General features: G+C 42.0%; 1 protein-coding gene across 3 annotated transcripts in view; it reads right to left on the minus strand.

Moving 5' to 3' along the window:
• Positions 1-25,473, minus strand: part of ecel1 (endothelin converting enzyme-like 1) — a 58,320-nt gene that overhangs the window by 8,091 nt on the left and 24,756 nt on the right. For all 3 annotated transcript variants that reach the window (XM_085479168.1, XM_085479167.1, XM_085479169.1), the window contains exons 8-13: positions 18,422-18,644; positions 12,337-12,435; positions 11,657-11,731; positions 8,466-8,569; positions 7,437-7,495; positions 2,642-2,693 (exon numbers count right to left, since the gene is read on the minus strand). In XM_085479168.1, the coding sequence (XP_085335294.1) occupies positions 2,642-2,693; positions 7,437-7,495; positions 8,466-8,569; positions 11,657-11,731; positions 12,337-12,435; positions 18,422-18,644 (612 nt within the window). The remainder of the gene's footprint in view (positions 1-2,641; positions 2,694-7,436; positions 7,496-8,465; positions 8,570-11,656; positions 11,732-12,336; positions 12,436-18,421; positions 18,645-25,473) is intronic.

A 25,473-nucleotide genomic window follows, 5' to 3' on the forward strand; every position in this document is an offset into this window, starting at 1 on the left:
CCATTTATTTACAACCCATGGAACTCCGTGCAACTGGAAATCTGTTCAGGTGAAAATGTTCTAGTTTGAACTTGGTATTACAGATGTCCAAAGTCTGGACAGTATGTACATTCCCGCGACTTTAGAACAAGGCTTTGTGCCTTTTGATTGATTTAAAGTCTCATTAAAGTCAGCTATTTAGCCCTTTCTCTCTGTTCCCTTGTCCCGTTGTCCTCCTTAGGAAATCTGCTCAGTCAAGCTAGGTAAAAAAAGAAAAACAGATGCACTTGAGATCTAATTTGGTTCAGATTGCTATCTATCACATTTGCCTTGCTCAATTGATTAGAAAACATCAAATTTTAGCTTGACGTGAGGAAACAATAAGCGCTGGGACCTTTAGCTGCACTGTGAACGTAAATCATCATTTTTAAAAATTCAGCACCAAGTAAAACAGGGACATGCCCACAACTCGTATACATTTCTCTCTTGTCGCCCCCTGCTCCCAGAAGGCAGCAGGTCGCTTCACCTCTCCTTCACCCTCACCCTTGGCTGGGGTGAGGTGTCTTTGCAGCACATGCAGAAATGGAGAGCGATGAGAGGGCAGACTCGGGGCTATTCACATGGCTACATCTGAAAATGACTTTCTGACAGCTAGTCGATACGCTGCCTCACACTGGGCTCAACTCCCTCGCTAAACTAACTGGCTGATTGAAGCTTCATTATACTTGACGTGATAGTGGAGAGCGGTGTGTGTGTGTGTGTAAGTGTGTGTGTGAGAGAAATAGGGAGAGTTTATGGGAGGTTAGGGCTACTGCAGTAATAACTTCACGGCGACAGGTGCACACACACTCACACGCTCGCTCTCCTACAATCATTAATTAATATTGATTAGCATGCATGGGAGCAGGTAGTGGAAGTAGTAGTGATCACCCCTAATGAAGACATAGAAATGTTAGCTAATGTTGGGCACACCAACCGTTAGGTCCAATTAGCCCATATTTGTGAGTGTGTGTGTGTGTTTATTCAGAGGAGCTGTATGAATGCAGCAGGTGTAGCTACTTGGACTGTATTGTATGTATCTGCTCGAAATGCTGCTCAGTAGTGGCGGCAGTGAGTTGCTGCTTTGGTTAACAAAGAGAGTTGAGTGTTGAGTGGAAAAATAGCTGTTTACCCACTCTTGCCTCAGTGCCGCACTGCAATGCTTTCTTTATGACCACACTGAAACTCTCTGGATTGATTTCCCTCCTTCCAGGCAATAGTTTAGTTCTAATTCACATGAGTACTGTATGAAAAACTACTTGTGGAGAGTTAAAGCTTACTTTTGACTGCTTTGCCACCACCGTGAACAATTATATTTCTTTAATTCCAAAACTTTTTCTAATTGGTTAGTTAATCCAAACAAATCAAACTTAGATTCTGTTATGTTCATTTCAGCTTTTATTCTTGGTCTGTAAAATAGCTTAAAATAGCAGTTCAAAGTAATTCCTGTTTGTCTCAAAACCGCCACAGGCCTTTACACCATCCACTGACTGTAATAAGCTATTGTAGTGTCTCCAACTTTAAAATAGATTTTCTTCTGATTGGCTGAACAAAAGACAGACCAGGAGGTGGCTGGGGCTTAAATGCTCATAGAAGGAGTTGTGTGTCTGACCACAGTCAATGATAGCTGCTTTGTCTGACATCATATAGAGCCAAGAATAGAAGAAAGGGCGAAAACTTACTATTTAGAGCAGTATGACGCCTAAACACACATTACTTTTTCATACTTTGGCCATGTTTAATATGCGCAGAGTTGTGGTCAGAACAGTTGTGGTCACATGTTTAAATTCATCATGGACATCAATGTAATTTGGGGATTTTAATGATTTCTTTGATCTCTTTGGTGGAGGTGGAATGATTATTATGCAGCACACATATTTAGTGACTTCAAAAAATAAAACTTCGAAACCAAATCTGAATTTATTTTGGATTTTCTTGATTCCCTGCATGGTCAAAAGTATGTGTCACAGTATAAGGGTACACGGGAAATAAAGCTTAACATTTCTGCTATAAATCACGAAAACCTGCTTTACCTTGTGGCCATAACAACTCATTATGTTTCGAACGATCTGTTAACATCTGTGTGACTAAAGCTTTAAATAGATTATCCTACAGTAGAGTAGAAAAAAAGTGGTGGCTCGAAAGGAAGTGAGGTATTCCATGAACTCTTGGTATGTTCTGATAAACTATCTGCAGCAAGATACATTTGAAAAGCCGAAAATCATTAAATATACAGTATTAATTTTTAACTGTCTAAAACATACAAAACTGCCTGATCCTTTAAGAAAAATGCAACTTCATAATTTTAAAAACAACTGAGAAAAAAGGACTTATAGAGAGAGACGGGGAGGCTGTCTGCTTTCATGCACCATCATATTACTCAATGGGCTCAAATTTAGGTGACCTCTAAATGACACCTGTTCCATTAGCGGGACCTTGTTCAGTAATTGAGCTCTTGGTGGGTAGTTAAATTGGTTTAATCAGGTGTGGTGGGACTGGAGGGGAAGCAGAGGCTTCCCGGAGTAACGCAGGCTTCAATGACCTTGTTGTGGCCGTGGGGATGTTGTTGGCTCCCTGCAGACAGCAGCAGGGAAAAGGCAGAAAGCATAAGAGAGCTACTTACTGTGGAAACTCTGGGTTGTAAAGAGTGGGTTGAAGGATTCCAGCAGGAAAGACTGTAAGAGATAAAAAAAAGCAACACGAAGGCAGTCATTTAAAATTCTGATATGCTAAAACCAAAAGCTAAACCCTAAAATGTGCTAATTAGCCACTTGATAGAATAGAGACTCGTTTAGAAAGAAAAACTGCTTGAAGGAAATGGAAAACACTGAACCTTTATACCTGCCATGCCCAGGGTATTAATATAAATATGTCAATACACAGAACTATCTAGAACAGCAGAAACTCTAATTTGCCACTCTCAACAGCTTCCTCGACAGTCATACATGTCCATAAGTTTTACAACTTTTCATACTGATTTGTCCTCCGTGAACATTCATACAACACTAAAGTAACTGAGTAAAAAATGAACAATTGAGAGTTCCTTTTTTCACAATTTGCTATTGAAATGTCTATTTTTAACAATGTGTCGACAGTAAAAAAAAATAAAACAAAACAAACAAGATATTTTCTGTGAATTAAAAAATTATTATTGTAATTCAATAACAATTACTGTGTACAATAATTATCTGATTTTTTTGTAATTTTACACCTTTATTTCTACAATTTAAACCCAAAGACTTGTGCCTTTTTCTTGTTCTTACATTAAAATATCCCAGGGCCCAAGTGTGTGGTTAAACTTCTTTACGCTGACAGAAAGGGCAATTTCATGGATCTGCCCCGTTAAAGATCAAAGTGAGGTAGATGTTGCTCACGATGTAAAGTGAGTTTGACAGCCCTGATCTAGAACCTAATAATACAGTTGCTGCAGAGGACAGTTACAGAAACTACCTCTATTTGCCCAAATGTACAGCTGTGATAATAAGTTTGCATAAAATCATTATTAACTGTAGAACACAGATGGCTTCAAAAAACAAGATTTGGATGCACAAGTTTGCATTTATTTAGGATTTTCTCTAATCCACAGAGGACACAGGATATTTATGCCTGTGATGAATGCATGTAAACATCTGACCACAGCTGTAAAATCTGAGCAAACCCGCAGAAGCAATGTAGAAACCAGTCTCATTAGAAGCAAGTTGTTGCCTCTACCAGAAAATAAACTGGATTCACCAAAGTCTCTAATCTCTTGAACTTTTCCACATTTTCATACACTCTTCAAAAAACATTCAGTTTGTTAAAAACACTGTCATCTCTAGAAGTCCAAAAGAGATTTCAAATGGCAGCTCCTGGCGCCCTTTGGAGCTGTCAATCTTTGAATTTAATCCAGCCTTAAATCTTGATGTATCAGATTGTGTTTGACAGGCTGTTTACAGGATGTTAAGCGTCATGTTGTCTGTGTTCTCTAAAGGTCCTGAAAGTACAAAAAGAAAGTGATAAGCGTTGTTGTCATTGGCTGGAGAGAGCGTTAATCCACTGAGTGGTCAAAGGCTCGCAAACAATCATATCCAGGACTACTTCATCTGACTTTACAAAAATCTGACCAATACTGTATGAAGAGTATTGATTCTTGTGAAAATGAAAAAGCACCTGTAGAAGAGAAAATATGTCCCTGGCATTGAGGACAATTTGGGTGATGACCAGGTGATCACTGTGTGCAAATCTGACCAATACTGTAGGAGGAGTAACGATTCTTGTGAACTATTGATGGGTGCACAATCACCATAAGCTATTGGTCCTTTAGAAGGATAAGCTAAAAATAGATCCCTTTCTAAATATAAACCTATTAAGAAAAGTTGTTTTGTTAACAAGGTTACTTTAAGGTTAGGTTTGCCCACCTAATAAACAATATCTTTCTCAATTTTATTGTTCAAAATCCCCACAAAGCAGCAGGAACCCTGGATTCCAAAACATTTTATTTTTAGTATTACTCTCGACAACAATATTGTTATTTTGTGCATAAAGACAACTGTCTCTCCTAGATAAACAAGTAGTCTGCAGATGCCAGTTAATATATCACAGCCACAGGTGTAGCGCTATTTGTTTAATTACAGACTTAGTTGAGAACATGAAGTAATGCGATTTACCATCTTCATCAGTTACATACTGCTTACACCTCTCTCCTCCCTGGCACTGTCTTCTCTCTCTTTCTCATTTTTTCCTGTAGGATAGTTTCCTATAGTTTCCTGCTCTTTCTTTAACTTTGATGCCATCTCTCTCCCTTACACACTCACTGGTCTGGACTCCTACAGCTTTTCACAGAGTTAACGTCAGAGCTACAAATCTATCTGACAGCTCAGGATGAGTGCAGGATTCCTCCCGAGGTGGACTGCGTTATTATAAACTACTCCACTGTGTAAACCTGAAATCTGTGTTACAGTTGACTTGTACTATGAGCAGAATAACACAAAACATTATTTACCATGAGAGCCTGACCTATCTGCGTATTGAACTTAATAACTGTGTCACATGTTTAAAATTTCTGTATACCATGTATTGCTTGCTATTTATTAAAGTCAACATTAATAAATAGCAGTTTAAGAGCCAGACATTAATTTTACACACTTACAAAGTTTAATTGCTGCATTTTGCCAGAGATTGGATTTTTTTACAGTACAAATCTGTGAGAGGAAAAGCAAAACTACATCAAAGTGATTTGTGGAGCTCCACAGCTTGTGTTCAATTCTATAATTTGGCTAACACTCTTAAATGCTGCTAATCTATTGGCTCACTTTAAAAATATCTTGATTGGCTGCATGTGTCTTGGCTGCATGGGTAGCTCCCTACAAATATTTAAAGAAGTCAACTGAAAAAAAAGTTCACGGGCCAGATTTACTAACGCTCTACACCAGAACCAGAATCTCTTTTAGTGTGAAAAGGGCACTGTCAGCATTTAATGAAGAGGCAAAGTGTGAGTTTTGAGACTGAAAGCTGGGGACATTAATATTTTTTGTGGCTGGCCTTATTGGATGTGTATTGTTCCTCTTTCACAGCACAAAATTTTGGAGAATATTTAAAAAAGTCCTACAAATGCTAAGGTTTGCATTATGAAGTTGAATGCTAAATTTAATGCTGAAAAACGTGTTTTGGCTGTGGGATTTGTGATTGTTGGAACATTTATTTATTTGGATTGAAAGAATGTGTCATTGAGATGGGTGGATGAGCCAAAACTGTGCCAAAACTTTGGGTCCGTCCTGAAACTCTTCAGCTGGTGGTTGGATGTGGTTGGATTAGTCCCTGCTCTTCAATAATAATCTAGTATTTAATTAAAACCAGGCAGAATGGAACTTTCAGGTTTTTAGGCACATTTCCGCATGAGGATCAGATTCAAACAACTCTGCATATCCTTTCTCAGCAGTGTGCAGACAGAGCAGTCTTCATGTAGTTTATCATCATTATTTGAATAATTTTTTGGTATCTTATTTATCATGATTACATCCAGTAACTGCCATCCTTATGACCTAGTAGAGACTGGTAGGCTGTGGAATCTTTTCTTAAGCAATAACATTTGTTTGATTTATTTTGTTCAAACATTAAAAAGATGTGCAATTCTTGCATCAAAAAAATTCCTTTGCTCAGAAAGTTCAAGAAAGACATCAAGCAGGTGCTGGTGGTACATGAGCATAACTTTCATTTTGGACCTTTCGATCAACCAAGAAACGATGGTCAGTCAACCTTGATTGCGTGGAACACTATCACCACCTTTCTGGAGAGTAAGTTATACGTTTTTGACTAGCACCAAAATAGTACTTTAAACAAAAGACTTATTGAATTCAATAACAGGCCCTATAAACAGTGTTCTTAAATATATCTTGCAATTAATCAGTTTTACAACCTTTACACAACAGTTTTGCTAAGCATAACATTTCCACGTCAATACAACTGAAGTGGTGTCAGAAGCTCCCAAACTGCTGTGGTTAATGGAAAACAAAATGAAAAGTTCACTGCCGATGACTGCAACCCTTTGTGAGCTTATGTGGCTCAAAGAAGCAGCTGATGCAATATTACATCATCACCTACGTATGTCAATCTTATCTGATGCAATCTGTGAGAAACATTAGCATACACTTAGGATGGCAATTACAATTTTCTTTGAACACCAGTGTATATACGAGTGTTAAATAGGAACTTTTAATTAAACCGCTGATCTGTCTCCATGCGGCGTAAAGGAAGCCAAAGAGTCACACGTGCAATTAAAAAGGCCAACGTTATTTTTGATAGAAGAGCAAACTGGATGAAAAGAAATACTGGGGAAGAAGAGGAAGAGCTGACGGCGGACTGGATTAAGCGGAGCAATAAGAAAGAGAAATCAAAAATTTGTCTAGGTCCTGATGACTGTGTTTGTCTGAATCCTCCTGTCCTCCAGCATCAGCTTGCGAGCGGGCCATTGATTTTTCTGCAAGAGATTTAATCCAGCAGGCAGGCAGACGCCAGCAGCGGGCCAATCTTGGGAGAAAATGAGGGGGAGGGAGGGGTGACACGGCAAGGCTAGATTTGTTAAAACTCGGGAAGGTGTTACTGCTTGTTTTTCCTCCAGGGGGGTATTAGGTATGTGAGGTGGAGATCGAAGTAGAAAGTGAGCGATGAGAGGGAATATGATATGAGGAGGTGGATTTTTTCCCCCCTCCCTTCTTCTCGCGGCCATCGTATTTGGCTTGTTGGAAACAGACGGCAACATGGTGTAATTGTGTGTAACTAATTACAGAATGGAAATGGAGGAAGGATTGCGTTTGTCTGTGTGTGTGTGTGTGTGTGTGTGTGTGTGTGTGTGTGTGTGTGTGTGTGTGTGTGTGTGTGAGGAAACAGATGACAGAGAATACAGAAATATCAGCACATACACTGTTAAGGCACACACTCACCCATTTGGTTCTTGTTAGGGAGGTAGTAGGCATTAAGCGCCTGTGGGGGGAGAAGCCACCTGAGGAGAAAAAAAACAGTCAAACAAACAGGGTTTTACAGAAGGGATTCCTCTCTCTCTCTCTCTCTCACACACACACACACACACACACACACACACACACACACACACACTGAAATCACCACTGAAAACACACCCAGATCTGGAACAGAATCCAAAAACACCTCTGTGTGTGTGTGTCTCTCTCTAAACCCCCTGGTGAGAAGTATTCAGTGTGTGGGGTCCCACGGCTAAAGCTCCTTTCTGCATATGAAAACACGGACAGTTCCTTTATGGTAATCCACTTAAAGCCAGTCCAATCGATTGTCACGAAATCCCACAAATGACTAACGCTGAAAGTGTGAGATGCCCTTGTTCTAGGAGTGAGAGAATGATGGCTGCGTGTGGACTGCACAGAGATTGAGGGGAGACAAACACAATGAAAATAAGTAGTATTTCTTTCTTTCTTCCTTTTTTATTTCACCGCGACAAGACCGAGTGAGTGATGAAAGGTTCACTTTTTGGATGATAAGGCGAGGAGGGAGTGTGTGATTTAACTCTTCAGGGCGTTGAGTGTTGGCTAATGATACAGTTGTTTTGAGCACCTTGGAATACTAATGTGACTGTAATGTGTTGTCATAGCAGAGAGGCATTCAATTCAGGCATACGGGGCTGTATTTTAGAAAAATGAGTTGCATGTCCCACAGCACTTTTCTCCTGCCTGGCTGCTGCAGATAAGTAAATCAAATGGATTTTCTGCAGCTGTGTGCGTCGACTGGTATCTGTTGCTTTAATTTACAGGCACGTCAACAAATGTGTCCAACTAGAAAGGGATTCATGGGGACACATGTACAGGATGTCTGCCATGTCGGAAACACACTCTCGGTCGGTGAACTGCAGCATCCACTGAGAGCCTTGTTTAATTGCTCGCAGTGCTTGTCAGTGAACCGGTGCAGCTCAGTGTCTGTGCTAGTGAAATTGTGACACTCACGCTGTTTTGTCCACTTTTTCGTGAATTTTCCTGACAGACAGCTTGATGTTGAACTTGATGCTGTTGAGGATGTTCTTGAAGTAGGCCTTCTCGTCCACGTCGAACTGCACAGCAAACATATGAAATGAGTCAGAATGAGAACACTTTCATTACATTATGAATCAATAATAAAATCACATTTTTGGAAACATGCCCATCAGATTCTTCCATCTTTTACCATTTGTGACATAAGACACAAAAGCTACTTTTGGGTTTCCACAGTGGGCAGTGCTACAGGTTTGACTATAATGCCAGGTGCCCTTTCTGATGCAAACCCTAAAGAATTTGTGTCTCTTCCCACGGTTGAATCAGGCAGTGTTAGGTGAATGTGTAAACTACTAGTCTATTAAGCCCTTTTTAGACAAATAGCTGAAGAAGAAAGCTGAAATCTCGTCTCTTTAGAGAAAATGGCCACTGATCACTTGTATTTCTATGATGAAATACAGGGTCTATCAAACACAGTCATGACTGTGCAGCTGTTCACCAGTGGCAATCAAAACGTACCGTTAGAAGGGGAAAATTTGTGAGTTAGCAGCTGATAACAAGCTCAAAAAAGTATGAGACAGATCTGAAAATCACATAAATGTCCAGATGCTGTGCATCCAGAGAAGGACCGGTTGAGCACTGACAATAAAATGTTCAAATTCTTCAATCGGTTAAGAGTTTAGGTGTTGTTTTCAATAGCACATGCATAATATTAATCAAGTATCATCCCTTATAGCTAACAGTACTGCTATTTTCGTATATGTGCTGGTTACATCTTGTATTGATTACTGTAATTGTATCCTCTCTAGTTTGCCACACAAACTTCTACATATACTTTAACAGGATGAACATTGGTTCAGCTGCTTTTGTCATTACCAGAACCAATTCCACAGACCATTATTACCTCTGTCCTCCAACAGCTTCACCTATAAAATACCGAAATTAATGCTGCGATTCCATGCCTTACCTTCACGTTTTTCCATAATCTTGCACTTCTGTATCTCGCTGATCTGACCTAATCATCACCACTCCTTTATGTTTCTGATATCCTCCCCCTCTGTTATATAACCTCTCATTATGCCACCTGACTCCTTCTGACTTCCATGGGCCAAACAGATTTCAGCCGAGTGGCCTCTCGTCTTTGGAACTCACATTTGCAATATTGATTCTCTCCTTAACTTTAAAGCCACTCCTAAAACACATCATTTTAAGTTTGCGTATTCTATTTTTTAATGAATTATTGACTATTCAATTCTGAGATGTATCAACTTTTATTTCTAAGGTGTTTTCTAGCTGTCATTTTGGTTTTTGGTATTTCATTACTTATAAAGTGTCGTTGAGTGTCCCGAAATGTGACTATGAATAAGATGTATTATTTATTTATTTTTATTATTATTGTTATTATTATTATTATGTAGGAAGTGTCCCATGCAAATTTAACTATTCAGTTGCAAACCCAAACCTCTCCACTTTAAGCTGTTGAAGACTTTAGTAACATTTTAATGGGATTAATTAGTTCTCTCACTGTGGTGAATAAAATTCTATTTGTTTATTTGTTTTTGTGATTCAGTTTATGGTTGTAGCTTGCATACACATACGCACACAAATATGGTCAATTCTAGCTCTAAAGAACCAACATGGCAGCATTTTGTGGGCCAGTTTCCTTCGTGTCCTTTGTCACCTGTCTATAGCTTTATGCAACAGGTCAAGCTTTTCTACAAACACTATAACACCTCAGTCAATAAAAATGTTTTACATTATTGAATTTGGCAAAAAACAACAACAAAAACGTAAAAATTACACAGTCCCATTTTATGTCCCAGATGCCAGGAAATGGCTGTTTTCTAAAGATTAAACATTTCAACTGCAACTTGCTAATTAAAGCTTCAGATGTGCTCTTCCTTCCTGAGTCCAGTCTTTGTGCCGAACTTCATTTGTAAAATATTTCTATATTGTTTGTGAAAGTCTGCCATGCTGTGGGGTAATTAAGTTGTACGAATAGTGGCAAATAAAATGAATAAATAGTGGTAGTCTGCGTTGACTAGGAGGATCTTATTTTTGTTCCAGTACATGGCAGTACTGCTCCTCCTGCAGTGGCGCCTCAGTCCTGACATTAAAATGCACTTGCAGTAGTTTATTGTACACAGACCGATTCTGTTCGCTTGGCAAAAAAATGTAATGTATCTTGCTTTGTAACATCTCCATCCTTTACACTGGCAATAAACACACCATTGCTCATGCTTGCTTTTTTTGCTTGTTGAGTCTCACAGGGCTAGATGAGCTTCTGTGAGTTTGTGACAAAAATGCACATCTGTTGAAAATGATGGTAGCAGACTGAGGAACAGAACTTTCACTTACTTCAATAATGGATGAAATTGTTGACATATATTTTGGTGTTTTAGTCTATACAAAAACAAAGATAAACCATACTAATGAGCGTTAAAGGAGACAATCAGTTTGGTTACCTTTGGATTAAGCAGGCTAGCTCTTTCCTATTCCCCTTGCTGTTGCCTATGCTAAGCTCACTATCTGCTGATGACATCCTAAATTGTAACACATTACTTAAGGAAGGAATTCTTCAAAAGCTTAATTTTTATTTTTATTTTTGCATTAGCGATGTTACTTTAAGTGAACACACAATAGTGTGGACAAAGTCTTTCACACATGTGAAGTGATGAGGAACTCAAAAACTCTGGGGCTGAAAAATGAAGCCAACACTGAAGCCAAAAACTGCAGTTTCTCTAAAAGGACACTTCAACGGAGCGAGTCCCCATAGACTCCCGTGTTAAAGTATCTAAATAAACAACAATACAATCCATAATTACAGTCTGGTATAAAAAATAATGCTTAACAAAGTGCTTAACAAATTTATCAGACCGCATGTTATAAAAAAAGAAGGGTTAATATTTTAGAATCCTGTCAAAAACTTGTTTGAAACTAAAAATTATGTTGTTATTTAGTAAATAACCGAAATTTTGCATGTTAAATAAAAAGATAAACATGCACTTTACTATGCTAAATTATACCATAATAATGTGTCATAGAAAAACAACTGTAAAGACAAAGACAGAGTGAGGTAGAGCAGGCTGCTGGGCAACTGGATTAGCATAAGTGTGGTAAGGATGACCGCATGCTGCAGAGTGAAAAAGATGATGATGATGACTCACTTCATATTCTTGATCAATGAGCTCAGGTTCGAGCAGGAAGTCTGGGTATCCTGTCATCACTATCATGTGCTTCAGCTGGGTGAGAAGAGAAAGAAAATGACAGCTGAAGGGAAGAAAAAGTGGGGAGCAAACAACCAAACACCCCACAGCAACTAATAAGCACCCATACACACTTAGTTTAGGACACAGGCCCTGACAGAGCACGCAAGCACACACACACACATCTACACGCACGCACGCACGCACGCACACACACACACATCTACACGCACGCACGCACGCACGCACGCACGCACACACACACACACACACACACACACACACACACACAAAAGCATCTGCTAATCAAGCAAACCCAATGTAATAGGATTACAGGGAAGCTCTTTATATTCAGCATGGCCCTCTAAAAGGATTATAACTTCAGATTGTAAAAGTATTAGAAGGGATATCTTCCAGTGCAGACCCTAAATCAGCACTACAGAGAGATCCGGATTAGGCAATCCTCACTTCTCAATGTCAAGCCCTAGATGTATTCTATCACACACTTCTATCTAACAAGCAATCAGTCAAAGTCCCGGAAAGAAAAGAATCGCAAAGAAATAATTGAATCCTTTTCAAAAACTAATTGGATCTAGCAGAAGTCGTGTTTGTGATGCAGAGGCTCAGTTAGTGCTCCAAACCTTTGCTCTAGCAGCATCCTTGGTGGCTTCATCCATCCAGTCAAGTTCCTGCAGCCGGAGGTCCAGAGAGTGCTTTATGTCCTCTACCAGCTCCTGTACCTGTAGAGAGATCATCCCGCAATTCATTACGTGTTCATTTTAAGCCCCACATAAGTGTTCTTGTACTCTATTCTAGAGTAGCTTTGCATGATTCACATTTAAAAATAATCCTTATTTACAACTGGGTGTTGGTGCAGCTCCTTTAGTCATCCTATCTGAAATAAACTGTTTTAGCTCCACTCCCTTTAAATATATTTCCACTGTCAAATACTTTGTGGCAAATAAGTAATAGCTGCATCTGCAGTGAGCCTGTCATCCTGTGCTCCATCTGTAGCACGCTGGATTGTAGTTACTGACTACAGTTTGACAAACTACTTGGAGAAGCAAGGTAAACAACTGAACTGTGAGGGGACTGTCCACTACTAAACTGATTACAAAATGTCTTGGTCTTTCACACAAATGAAAAAATTAAATAATACTAAAACGAGCCGTGAAAAACTTGTTTGGTCATGGCGAGGCTGCTAATAAACATGATCTACAAGGTCCTAAATTAAGAAAGAATCTAAAACAACTCTAAAAGGTTGGAGTATTTTTGGTGACTGGTGACCTTTCGATTTAATGGCTGTTTTTTTTTATCCCACTGGGTAAACTGATCAAGCCAAAGGGACTTGAACTGCAGGTTTATAGTGCTGATATCAGCAGGCAGAGAAACAACAGCTGTGACCAGCCCAGACAAGGAAGTTTACCATGTGACAAATGAGATGAAATTTAAATGTGTCCATTCATCCTTCCATTTTCTTTCTTATCCAATTCGGGGTTAGACCAGCCTACCCCAGCTGCTATAAGGTAAGAGAACACTGTAAAAACCTCTACAGTGGGGACGCCAACCCGAGATTTGAACCTACACTTGCTTGCTGTGAGGTGACAGTAACGTCTTTACTCCCTACTGCCTGAACTACCATACAGATGTATGGAAATACCATAATTGACAGATTCATAGTATACCAGTGCTGATTCAACCATGTTGACTGGGTTGTGACTCCAAAAAGAGACGCAATTTCTGATGCAGATTCTCATGCCTCAGGTGTTTCTTTCCATACCTCCTCCTCCATCTTCTACCAGTGTCTAAACCTCTGTTAGATAAACTGTTTTCAAGGGCTTGTATTTAGAACGCAACAAATCCAAATAATTAAATAAATGGAAGGTCAAGCTACAAACTGCAGATGTAGTGTTGTTTGTGCTGGTGTGTCTATAACTAATTAGATTTTGATTACGTTAGGCTGCAAGTTTTTGTAGCTCCATTAGTGCAGTTTTTAATGTCACAAGAGTGGAAAGCAAACTTTATTGTCTGATATGTAATTACCTAAACTGTGTTGCTGAAAAGTGTTCAAACCAGCACTCAAGCGCTTACATCGCTTTCTCCGTTTTCCAGCTCAAGCAACTGAAATTGGACACTTTTAAGCCCCAGCTCTGCACGCAGGGTGATAAAACTTGCAGACTTTTGTTTTTATTTTTAAATTTCATACCGCAGAAGAAACCTTCTAAAACATTTTCATCTTAACCTGTAATTGAAGATCAAGTACCTACTTAGTGCCACTAATATAACACTAATCTTGACGTTTTTGGCATCGACTGTCCAAAACTTCTCCGGATTACAACTTGTGCTTTCTGGAACTGCTCTAAGCAGAAATGCTATTCCTAGACGACACCGGGACATATTGTGTCCTTCAGTTCGCTCCACATTGGTGATTCAGGATAACAAGGAGGCTCGTCTTTCCCCCTCTGTCTTCTGGCTTTTTTTTTTTTTTTTTAATTTTATTTTCAATTACTGAATACGGGACAGACTTGACTGGGAGAAAGAAGGGGAGAAAGAAAGAGGGAAAGAGAAACAGCTGAGAAGAGGGACGGGGGAGAAGGGCAAAAGACAAAAACCAACAGAACGGGCAGAGAAAAAAAAAATGCATATATCAATCACCTGGATCACCTGCTGGGAAAGAAAAAAGAAAGCAAGCAGAAGAGAACAAGAGTAATAGAATAAACAACATCACAATGATATATGGGAATATGACAGTAAATACTAAATGTTAAACATTATTGTGCAGCACATAAGATCAACAGAACACAGTGTGCTTTGAGGTAGGAGCCAAAAAGGGTGTAGTTTGTGGGTGTGATCACCCGTGTGTACACCTGTGAGCATGGACGCGCTTGTTTTTTGTTTTTTAAAAGGTTCCTTCATGTAATAATCTGCTAGAGGGTGTGGGGGGGCCACAGCCCCGTCCTCCAGGGCATGAAGCAGGTGTGGAGGAGATCAAAACTCCAGACATCCAGAGGCCCCCAGAACACAAGAGACCAAGGAAGACCAACAGAGGGGCAGCTGCGCCACTGTCCCGGAAAGAGCTGAGGAGAGTCCCAGATGAGGGCTCACTCAGCAGCCGCGGAGCAGAAGCCAGGGGGAGTTGCAGTGACGCGCCCGTGAGCTCCGCCGGCAGCCAGCTGCACCTGAGTGACCGAGCCCCAGGCCGAGAGGCCGGGGGCACCCCACCTCCGAAGTGGCCCGAGCGAGCCCCAGGCTCCAGGCCGCCAAGGAGTGAGCCGGTGTGTACCTGGACGCCCATCCCCAGACACAAAGAACCACCAACGCACCGATGTCTGAGGGAGTCCACCACTGGCAGGGGAAGTGGTGGTGGGGGGAGATAGGCCTCCAAACCTTGGAGGGCCTGAGATGTCCCCAGAGAGGTGGCGCCTGACACCCAACCTGACATATAGACACAGACATACAGGCACACACAGATACAAACATCCATTCCCACCCTCATGCTCTCATATGCACTTACTCCACACTCAACCAACGTGGAGACAGACATAAAGAGACGTTGTACACACGATCACACTCCCCAAGCGTACTCTACAAACCGGGTCTAGGTGCCCCCGCCCCTGGAGGGGGGAACTGCACCCAGACCCAGGTGGTGTTTCCCTTTTCCCTGCGGTGGGGGGAGGCAGACCACCCCGACTCCGCAGCAGCAGGAAGGCTCCACACTCCAGACCGCAGTCGGACGGCCAACTCCTCCTCCTAGTCCTAGCCCCCCTGCTCCAGCAGGTCGCAGAGAATGGGGGTGAGAGAAGACTCCAAACCTCCCTCCACCCGCTCATTGTAATGTTGATGCATGTGTGTTCTAAGGTGCATTTAAAACCCAGGAGGGCTTGGAGCTACCTGCCAGAGAGCAGCAGGTAAGCGCATGGTCCCTCCTGCTAGCCCTCAATGTCTACGTGTATTTAAAATTGAGAGGTGGGCAACGATGCCAGGGGTGGGGTGTACACCCTGATGGTACTTTGGACTCCGTGTATCGTGCCCACCCCCAAGATCCTATATGTATGTGTAATGAGAGTGTGAGTAATGTGAATGTCTAAGTTGTGGGATAAAATTGAGGCAGAGGCAGCCAGAAGGGGACAGAGGGGGGGGGGGGGGTAGCCTCCTCTGCACCCTGGTGACATACCCCTACTCCAAGGCCCTGCATGTGTGGGTGGTTGTGGTGGAGCGGGAAGAGGGAGGCAGCTGGAGATGGGGAGGGAAGGAAGGGAGGGGCAAGTGACCCCTCCCTGGGGCCAGCTCCCCCGCTGAACCCAGTAGGCACCCCCATACTCCGCGACCCGCCAGGGAAAGGGGGCCCAGGCCCATCCAGACCGGGCCCAGTGCAGCAGCGCCGCCCGGCCCCACAGAGCCCGGGACAGTCCACCCAACCCCACCACAGAGAAAACTGCACCCACCCCACCATCCACTCATCTTCCAGACTACATAAGACAATAAACACCCAGGCTGAGATCTTCCTCCACCTCTCCTGTATCTCCCCCTCCTGCAGAGGGAGCTCCTGAGGAGAGGAAAGCTCCTGCAAGATGTGACAATCTCCCCCACCAGTTGAAGAGCCCCCCAGGTGGCTCGACGCACCGGCGGCACCCTGCTCCAGGGCTGGGCCCCCATGCACCCACCCGCCCACAACCCCGGCAACACACCAACCAGGACCCAAGCCCCCGAGGCCCGGTCCGGGTCCCAGCCCAGAGACGGAGCGCCCCCAGAACCTCACGCCCATCCCGGACCCACACAGGGGCAGCCAGGCTACCAGGTCAGTAACCCACGTCCGTCAGCACAGACCCTCCCCTAGCCCCGCTGCACGCAGCCGCGAGGAAACAGTCACCTGAGAGCCAACAGAGCCCCTAACCGGACATGACCGCTACCCTGTCTTTCAGCGTCAGCTCCCGAGACTCATTAATTCTTGTTGGTGCTGAGATAAGCAGGATTGGTGAGTCAGTCAAGGCATCGCACATCGCCACCGGCTTTGCATCCGGTAATGCTCTTGTGTTGATAATGAGGGCTCCAACCTGTGTGGACGTGGCATGATCATACACAGCGACGTCTGTGAGCAGCGTGAGATATGACCGGTGTGGAAAAGAGTGAGGTTAAAAAAACCCAAAAGGCAATAACCTCGCTCAAGGCTTCCCTCCACATCTGCAAGAAAGAGGAAGATGATGTTTTGAGTGATTTTTTTAAATGACTTAGAGATGCTCATGGGATTAGCACCACTTCATCTGATGAGAACTTTCCCTACTGTATGCTTGATCATATAAATCCTTCCTCTCTGGTCTTTTATTAATCAGAAAGGCTCCACTAGCTTGAAGCATTTTTGAGATTTACACTTAGTATCTTATTAGAATCTTGAATGGAATTTAAATTTCAATTAATTGCAAAGTGTAAAGAAAGTATTCAGCACCCATAACTTATCCAGTTGGGCCAACTTTCTTTATGTGTTATAGAGCTTTGGTAGAGTTTTAAAAGGTTGCAAGACAGATAGCTGATGAGGGATGAAGCATGTACAGTGGACAGTGAGAGTATAAGAAGATGATGAAAGGGAGATGATGGAGAGCTTAAAGATAGAGCATAGGGTTACAGAGGTTAGAAATCCCATTGGGAACCATATCCCCATGTCCCAGAGTAGACATGGGACTGAGATGAGACTATGTATGGGGAAAGATTAAGCTGAAAGCGAACGGGACCAGAGGGCAGAGGTGAGGGGTTTAGTAATGACTGACCTAGGCAGAAAGCAAAATAGCGCATGAGAAGTAGAGACTAGAATCCAGGATTTTCAGATCCCACACCATAAAACAATGTCAAATCACATGGCACACCATCAAACAACAATCTGGCTCGAAATTTTCTCCAGCACCCAGGTTAGAATGACTACTTTAAAATTCTTTTTTTAATCTATTGCTATTTTGCACTGCGTTGTCTCACTCGCGCATGACTATATAATTTCTTCTTCATCTTCTGTTTCACCAGCAGTTAGCAATACATTTAATTGGAGCAAGAAGTTGTACTGCCCTCTAGTGGAAGAGAATGTAATTGTTCTGTCCGTTACTCACTGCCGGTTGCTTAGAGTACCAATCAGGTGAAACCAGACATTCTTCCACGGCACACCTCTGTGCCACAGCACAGCGATTTGGAAACACTGGAATTGCATGTAGGAACAGAAACAGGGGTTTCATGTTTTGTGCTAATAATGCATCATGGAGTAAATGGTGCAATGGTGAAACTCATAGCTACACAGTGGGGTGACCGTGGTTCACGGGGTTGGGAAGTTTATTTCAGACAGTGTATGAACTGAGGTGCTGCACCTTGACCCTGTATAAGATCATGCACAGTGGCTCTAGTAGAATGCAAAAATTAAACTTTGTAATTTTTCACAATCACTTGTGAGTCACCCAGATTATTTTATGACTTCTTTTCTTGAAAAATAATGACCCCAAGTTTGGTTAAAACATTACAGTTTTGGGTGTATGAATTAATAAACTTATAAACGTAGTTCAGCAAGGCTGGGTCTCTGTTAAGAGCCTAAACTGCTAATACATTCAAACTGATGTAATATCTGTCGAGTTTCTAATGTTAAAAAAGTGGATTCAAGTCTGAGGCTGATTTCCTTTGAAAACAGCCTCTTTACTACTTTACCATCTTTACCACTACAGCGCCCCCTACCACCAGTCCACCCAGATTCCAGACCTTAGCCCGGCTCTCTGAGGAGAAGTGTTGCTGGACGAACAGGGCTCCCAGGGCCATGCCGAAGTGTTTGTTTGTCTGGGTGAGGCAGAGCCTGCCTAGTTCCAGCTGCTGCTCAGTGCCGTCAATCTCTCGGGAAAACTCATGGATGGTGCTGCGGAAGGCCGTGGACAGATGTTCACTCAGTGCTGCCACAATACGCCACAGCATGTAGTTATGAAGAACCCTAAGACAGAGGGCACAAGAAGTAGCTAGTTACATTATGTAGTTTAAGGAAAAAATATACTTTGCAAAAATGTTTTTGAGACATACGTTTCTAGCAGAGAACCTTACTTAGATTAGATATAAAATGACCTCAAGGAAAACAGTGCAGACTTCTATAAATAAGACTCCAGCGTCATGTGATTGTGTTTAACATTACAGGAAAAGGATAAAATACTTCAAGTGGCCCCTGGTAATTAGAAGTTGTTGCCAAGGATGAGATTTTAAATCTCAAAAATGACAGAATCATACCGTCATGACATCTAGCAAAGTTGTAACATGTTTTTAGTGTCAGTATAACAGACTGATGGTTTGTGGAGCTGACATTACAAGCAGGAAGTGCAAATCACTAGTATGGTGTCCATCCATCGGCTGCATTACATCCTGCAACACCTTGACCGCCCGGGAACGTATGCCAGGGTCCTGTTTGTGGACTTTAGTTCGGCTTTTAACACCATTGTGCCTGAACTTCTCTCCTCCAAACTCTCCCAGCTCAGCGTGTCACCAGCTACCTGTCAGTGGATCACCAGCTTCCTGACAGACAGAGAGCAGCAAGTGAGGCTGGGGGAGATCACCTCTGAAACTCGGTCCCTCAGTATTGGTGCCCCTCAAGGATGTGTCCTCTCACCACTACTGTTCTCCCTCTACACTAACGACTGCACCTCCAAGAACTCGGCTGTTAAACTCCTAAAGTTTGCAGATGACACCACTGTCATTGGCCTCATTCAGGATGGTGATGAGTCTGCATACCGGCAGGAAGTTGAGCGGCTGGTACTCTGGTGCAGTCAGCACAATCTGGAGCTGAACACTCTTAAAACTGTAGAGATGACAGTGGACTTCAGGAGACATCCCTCAACTCTGCTCCCCCTCACCATATCAGACAGCCCTGTGTCAACTGTGAAGACCTTCAAGTTCATGGGTATAACCATCTCCCAGGACCTGAAGTGGGAGACCAACATCAACTCCATCCTCAAAAAGACCCAGCAGAGGATGTACTTCCTGAGACAACTGGGGAAGTACAGTCTTCCACAGGAGCTGCTGATCCAGTTCTACACTGCAGTCATTGAGTCTGTCCTGTGCTCCTCCATCACAGTCTGGTATGGAGCAGCCACTAAACAGGACAGGAGCAGACTGCAGCGGACTGTACGGGCAGCAGAAAGGATCATCGGCGCCCCCCTGCCCTCCATCCAGGATCTGTACCTCTCAAGAACCAGGAAACGGGCAGGGAAAATCATCACAGACCCCTCACACCCTGGACACAGACTTTTTGATCTGCTGCCCTCTGGCAGACGGTACAGAAGCCTGCAGACCAGGACCACCCAACACAGGAACAGTTTCTTTCCCCTTGCCATCTCCCTTCTTAACAGTTGACCTGTCACACTGCTCCCACTGCCAGACTGCAGCTGCACCTTATGTACATTCTGTAGTATTCATTCTACCTCATTCATTTCTGTATTTTATGTATACAAGTTTAGATTAGTTATTTATAGTTGGTTTACACAGCTTTGTGTATGCATGTGTAATGTGTGTATATAGACACGTGTGTGTGTGTGTGTGTGTGTGTGTGTGTGTGTGTGTGTGTGTGTGTGGTTTATATTGCTGTGCTTGAGAGCCGCCATCTACCGGAACCAAATTCCCTGTATGTGTCTGCACATATACTTGGCCAATAAACACGATTCTGATTCTGATCTAATGAGACATTATTAAAACAACATTTAAATACCAAAGAGCATTACAGTCACATAACTACCACCAAATTCAGTCCTGTTGCTATGACACACTTTTAATGACAAACACAAACAAGCTGAACTGTATTTTATAGGATACTGGTAAATACTAAAACAAAAGCATAAAAAGAGAAAAGTCAAATACTCCCTTGTGTCAGTTTTAAGCAAATTACCTAACATTAGCTAATTTTAACTAAAAACTGCTAGTTAACGGGTAGCAGTGAAAATCCTGAACTATACCAGAGTGTATTCATATTCCTTTTGAATAATGATTTTTACTTCTAAGAACAAGGCTGTGTTACTTTCAAAACCTAAATAGCATTGCTTTCTAGCACAGTTACGCCTGTGTTCTCTTTGTAAAGTGACATCCACTATATCTAACAGTAATCTAGTCCCATCTGGCCCAAACTGCTGTTTTTCCATCTGCCCTCAAAGCCATTTAAGAGTCAGAAAAGTCAGAGAGAAAACAAGAGGGAGACAGTGATCGAAGAGAATAGTGAGCAGTGAATAGTGAGGAGTCAAGAGGGCCCAACAGTTAAAGAACAACTCCCTCCAATCCAGACTGACTCACAGCAGAGGGGTGACGAAAATGTCGAGCGGGAGGAAAGAAAATGGATCATTCATTTATGTATTCAAGCTGTGTCTTCTTCGATGAAGTGCTGGTGTGTCCTCGTGCCCCCACTGGGAGCAAGCATCTACTCTGCCCTGCGGGGACAAATGCCCCCTCCTCCTACTGTGAAGCTCCATGCAAACCTCGAGGCATATTGTTGTTGTTTTCCTCATTTTTATACATAAAAAAAAAATTCCCTTTGCGTGACAGATATTAAATCAAAAGCGCCTTGGCAACAGCACCCTGAGGTCTTGCCAGCAAAGCACTTCTGAAGTGAATTTAATTGACGGGAAAAGGAAGAGGAAGGCAGGAAATGGAGGGAGGGAGGGTAAAAAAAACAAAAAAGGAGAGACTCAGGTGGTATCATCTAATCAGCACGAGTTACAGGTGGGGCTTCTTTGTTTCATTAGCTGGTTTTGTTGTCAAATATTTGTTCCACATTACTGAACATGGACAGGTGTGAGTTTATTTTTTTAAATGCATTTGAGTATCTGTGTATGTGTGTGTATGTGTGTGTGTATGTGTGTGTTTGGCACAGGGTGCCCAGCAGGGCAGCCACATGTGTGGAAGTCATCTATATGATAATAGTAAAAGTACAGCGTCTCTGCTGTTTGTGTGGGAGCGATGCGTGAGCTGTTTTACTCGAGGCATCTTTGAGGAACAGTAATGACTGTAATCTCTAAGAGTAAGTGCGGTTACTGAAACCCAAACTCGCATCTAAAGTTTGCTCATTTACAGGCTCATAATTTTGTTTTAGGAGGCTTCTGGAAAAGGTTTTGTAGGTAACAAAACAAAAACAACAAAGGGAGGCACATCCATCACACAAAAACTTTTTAAATTCTCAAAGAATCTAAAACATATATTTACAAGAACAGACACTTTTAGGGTACAGTTTAATTAATGTGCTAGTGTAGATATCAGTTGTATCTGTTTGCTTTCCAGGGGAATGTTCAGGTTGCAGGAATGGGATAACACATGCACCACCCGGCACCACTGGTTTAGAGTACTGTTAATTACATTGTCTCTTACATGACCATCAGGTGAGGACATGTAATGTACCTTGGTACTTTATTCAAGTACTTTATTAAAATAAAGTTTTAATGTTCTTGTACTTCTTATACTTGTGTTTCTGTTGTGCCAATTTTACCTCTACTTCACTACATGTTGTGTGAAACTATTAGATGCTGTCAGTACCATTTATTTTAACGTCTTAGTTAGCTTAGCAGGTTGTTTGTTATCCACACCACCTACTCTGTGCCTAAAAATGAAAGTCTGCTTTAATGCACTGAAGTAAAAGTACTTTTTTTAATCAGAAAAATTACTTTATTTTATCATAAGTAACAGCAGTTGGTTCTATAACCAATCTAATCATAGATTGGTTATATGAGTAATATCAGTATTAGATTATTAGAACATCCAGACTGGCCAACAGCCTGTATCCACAGGCTGTGAGGCTCCTGAACTCTCTGCCCCCCTCTCACGGACAATAACCATATCCAACTTCTTAATAGCAATGAACTGGTCTGCATTGGTGCATCATATCTTTATTCTCTTCCCCCTCCTGCCCCCCCCCCCCCCCTCTTTCTTAAATAGATAACTATCATATCTGATATCATATCTCACAGTACAATAATATTGAATGGGTTGCATTGTTGTATTTTGTCATGTTTCTCAGGTCTTTGTCTGAATTTCTATGAACATTATTGCTAAGGATTGTCTTATTGCATTGGAGTCACACTGGGTTAAATATGTACACTTGGGTTTTAAGGGGTATTTATTATTTTCTTCTTTTTTTTTTTTTTTTTTGGGTTGTATGGAAGCCCCAAACGCAATTTCATTGTTCTTGACAATGACAATAAATAAATAAATACTAAATACTAATACTGATATTACTGCGCTAAGCAACATTTTAGTATTGTAGCCATAGGCTGTGTATAAAAAATGGACATCATGTCTGTCTTTCTCACATTAAGACAGGGACATAAAATAACACATTTAGAAACTTTAAAGGTTAAAGTTGAATTAAATGTTTAGCATAAATCAGCAAACTTTCCCCCCCGAGATAAAAACTTCAGACTTTATAAACATTGCATCACATGATTAATAAACTCTTTCAAACACGTAAAATGTAACACTTGATAAGAGTGTTTTCGGCACCCTCATCCATACTGACAGGCACATGTGTGTGTACTTTGCTGCGATTCCATTACTGCACAGAGTTAAATGAAAGCAGTGTCAGTGAGAGCGCTGCACAGATCAAGTCTTAATCACCAGAGGACTGAGTGAAGGCTCATTAGCTGAATGGATTTTAATGGGGCTAGTTAGGGAGATGAAAAGACACTGTCCCCTTGCACTGCATCAGCGCATTACTGCAGGTAATGACCCTGACGGTAATGGAGGAGGGAGGGCCACCTCTCTTCCAGGCTTCACTAGAGGTAAACTATAATTTTGGCCTGACAGGAGAAACGTCTTGCGTTTGATTATTTTGTTAAATCATAAAATTAAAGTGGAATAATGGGATTCGGGCACAAGGCTTTAGGTTGCAAAACCAAAGCACAACAGAGACAACAAATCACATATATTTATACCTTTTAGTGGGGACTTACCCAAATTACCTGAGTGTAGCCTAACTGCACATAAATTTCAGCTAAGCTAGGACTCAAATCATGCCTGCTGAAAGCTATAGCGCCATAAAATCTACTGTTTGGTAAACCACTTATTCGCAAAATGCTTTACGGCTACACTGAGCGTACTGTACATTTTTAATGGCATCCCACCCAGCAGGAAGTAAACCCTCCACTGCTGCTGCCCCACTTCTGTGTGCTGAAACGCACAAAAAAATGACAGATTCTCCCGCTCGCCTTCGAATTGCACATCCCAAACAAAACCGGATTCCCACACACACGCCCTCAAGAGTGACAGATGAACAGACGGAGCAGACAGAGGGAGCCGCAAGGGAGGAGTGTGTGTGTGTGTGAGAGAGAGAGACGCTGGTGTTGTCATTATGCTTTCCCCTTCATTGGAGGCCTGCTCATCTGGCTAATGGGATTGGCTGCAGTTGCCACTGTGCGTGGGGACCACATACACACATGCAATGGAGGGAGTATGAAGAAGAAGAGAAGGGTGGATGAAGGATGAGGAGACATGCAAGTGTGATTGCTCTTGTCAGTAGATTTGTATGATGAGAAAGACTTGAATGTGAGAACATGGAAGAGAAGAAGAATAAAGAGAAGGACCTTGGCTGTAGCTGCCTGTAAAGATGGAGGGCTTGCAAAACTGGCAGTGGACAAAAAAAAGAGAGAGTGAGAGCTGTCAGTAGCAACCTGAAACCACTAAGGTGAAAGAGGAGGAAGGGAAAAAGAGCAATAAAGGAAGTATGCAAGATGGAAACACCTGGGAAGGAAGGTAAAGAGTGACAGGCAGATGCAACTTAAAAAAACAACAACTTTGGAGACAGTATAAAAAAGGAAACTGTCTGGAAGTAAATGAAGCAAAAGAAAAGGAATCAAAGTCAGAGATAAAAAATAATTGATGAAGGAAAGAAGCAGTGGTGGAAACAGAAAGTAGGAATAAAATGGAAGGAAGAGAGCGAGGAACAAAAAGAAAGCAGGGTGTTAAAACGAAGAAAGGGTGACTCATTAATTTTTAACCAGCCATCCTGTCATCCTACAGGCGGCTCAAGCACCTGTCTGTGCCATCTCCTTCTTCGCCTGTGACCTTTTCACCTCTCAATGTATTTTTTTCAGTTCCTTGACTTTAACAAGAATCCAAACTATCCTGCTTGGTTTTTTTTTGTATTTGTATGAATGTCAGCCTGTGCTCTTCCTTTGTGTGTGTGTCTGTGTGTTAGTAAGTGATAGAATCCAGTAGAGAACAAAATAGTTTCTGTTTTTTTAAGTGATCCATTAGTGGCCTTGCGAGAAACCAAACCTGCCCTCCATCTGCTCTACAGGATGATGACAACTGCCCAGCACCTCCGCCATGACCTCTTACTCCTGCTGTGTGGAGCTAACCTATTTCACTCTGTGGTAGTTGACAGGAAACACATGTTTGGAGGGAGAAGTTTCTTACTACAACTGCGATGAAAAAGGTTATATTTCTGTTTTCTTTTCCCACATTATGCATTATGGTACTTATTTGAATTCTGAGATGGACTGAAACACTAATTCTGCAATGGGAATCACCCTGTTCATGCAAACCTTAACCTTAATTTTGTAGGATAGCGTCAATACATGCTGATAGAAAGAATACACATCCAGAACTAGTCTATACTTTTTTCTTTTTTTTTTTGCATCAAGCACTTCACACAGAAAGCAGGTGGAAAATGTGTGTTGTACATAAAAGGCACCCCTCTTGCCTGAGAATGCAGCCAACAAAGAGGTGCCAAAAACTGCAGTTTCTGTCTGGAGCAGCCACTTAAGGCTGGCTCCAAAAGCAAGTCAATCCCCAACCACTGA

The sequence above is a fragment of the Copadichromis virginalis genome, linkage group LG14 (genome assembly GCF_057382275.1).
Source record: "Copadichromis virginalis isolate Kocher_CV1m ecotype Utaka linkage group LG14, C_Virginalis_male_GT1.1, whole genome shotgun sequence".
NCBI lineage: Eukaryota > Metazoa > Chordata > Actinopteri > Cichliformes > Cichlidae > Copadichromis > Copadichromis virginalis.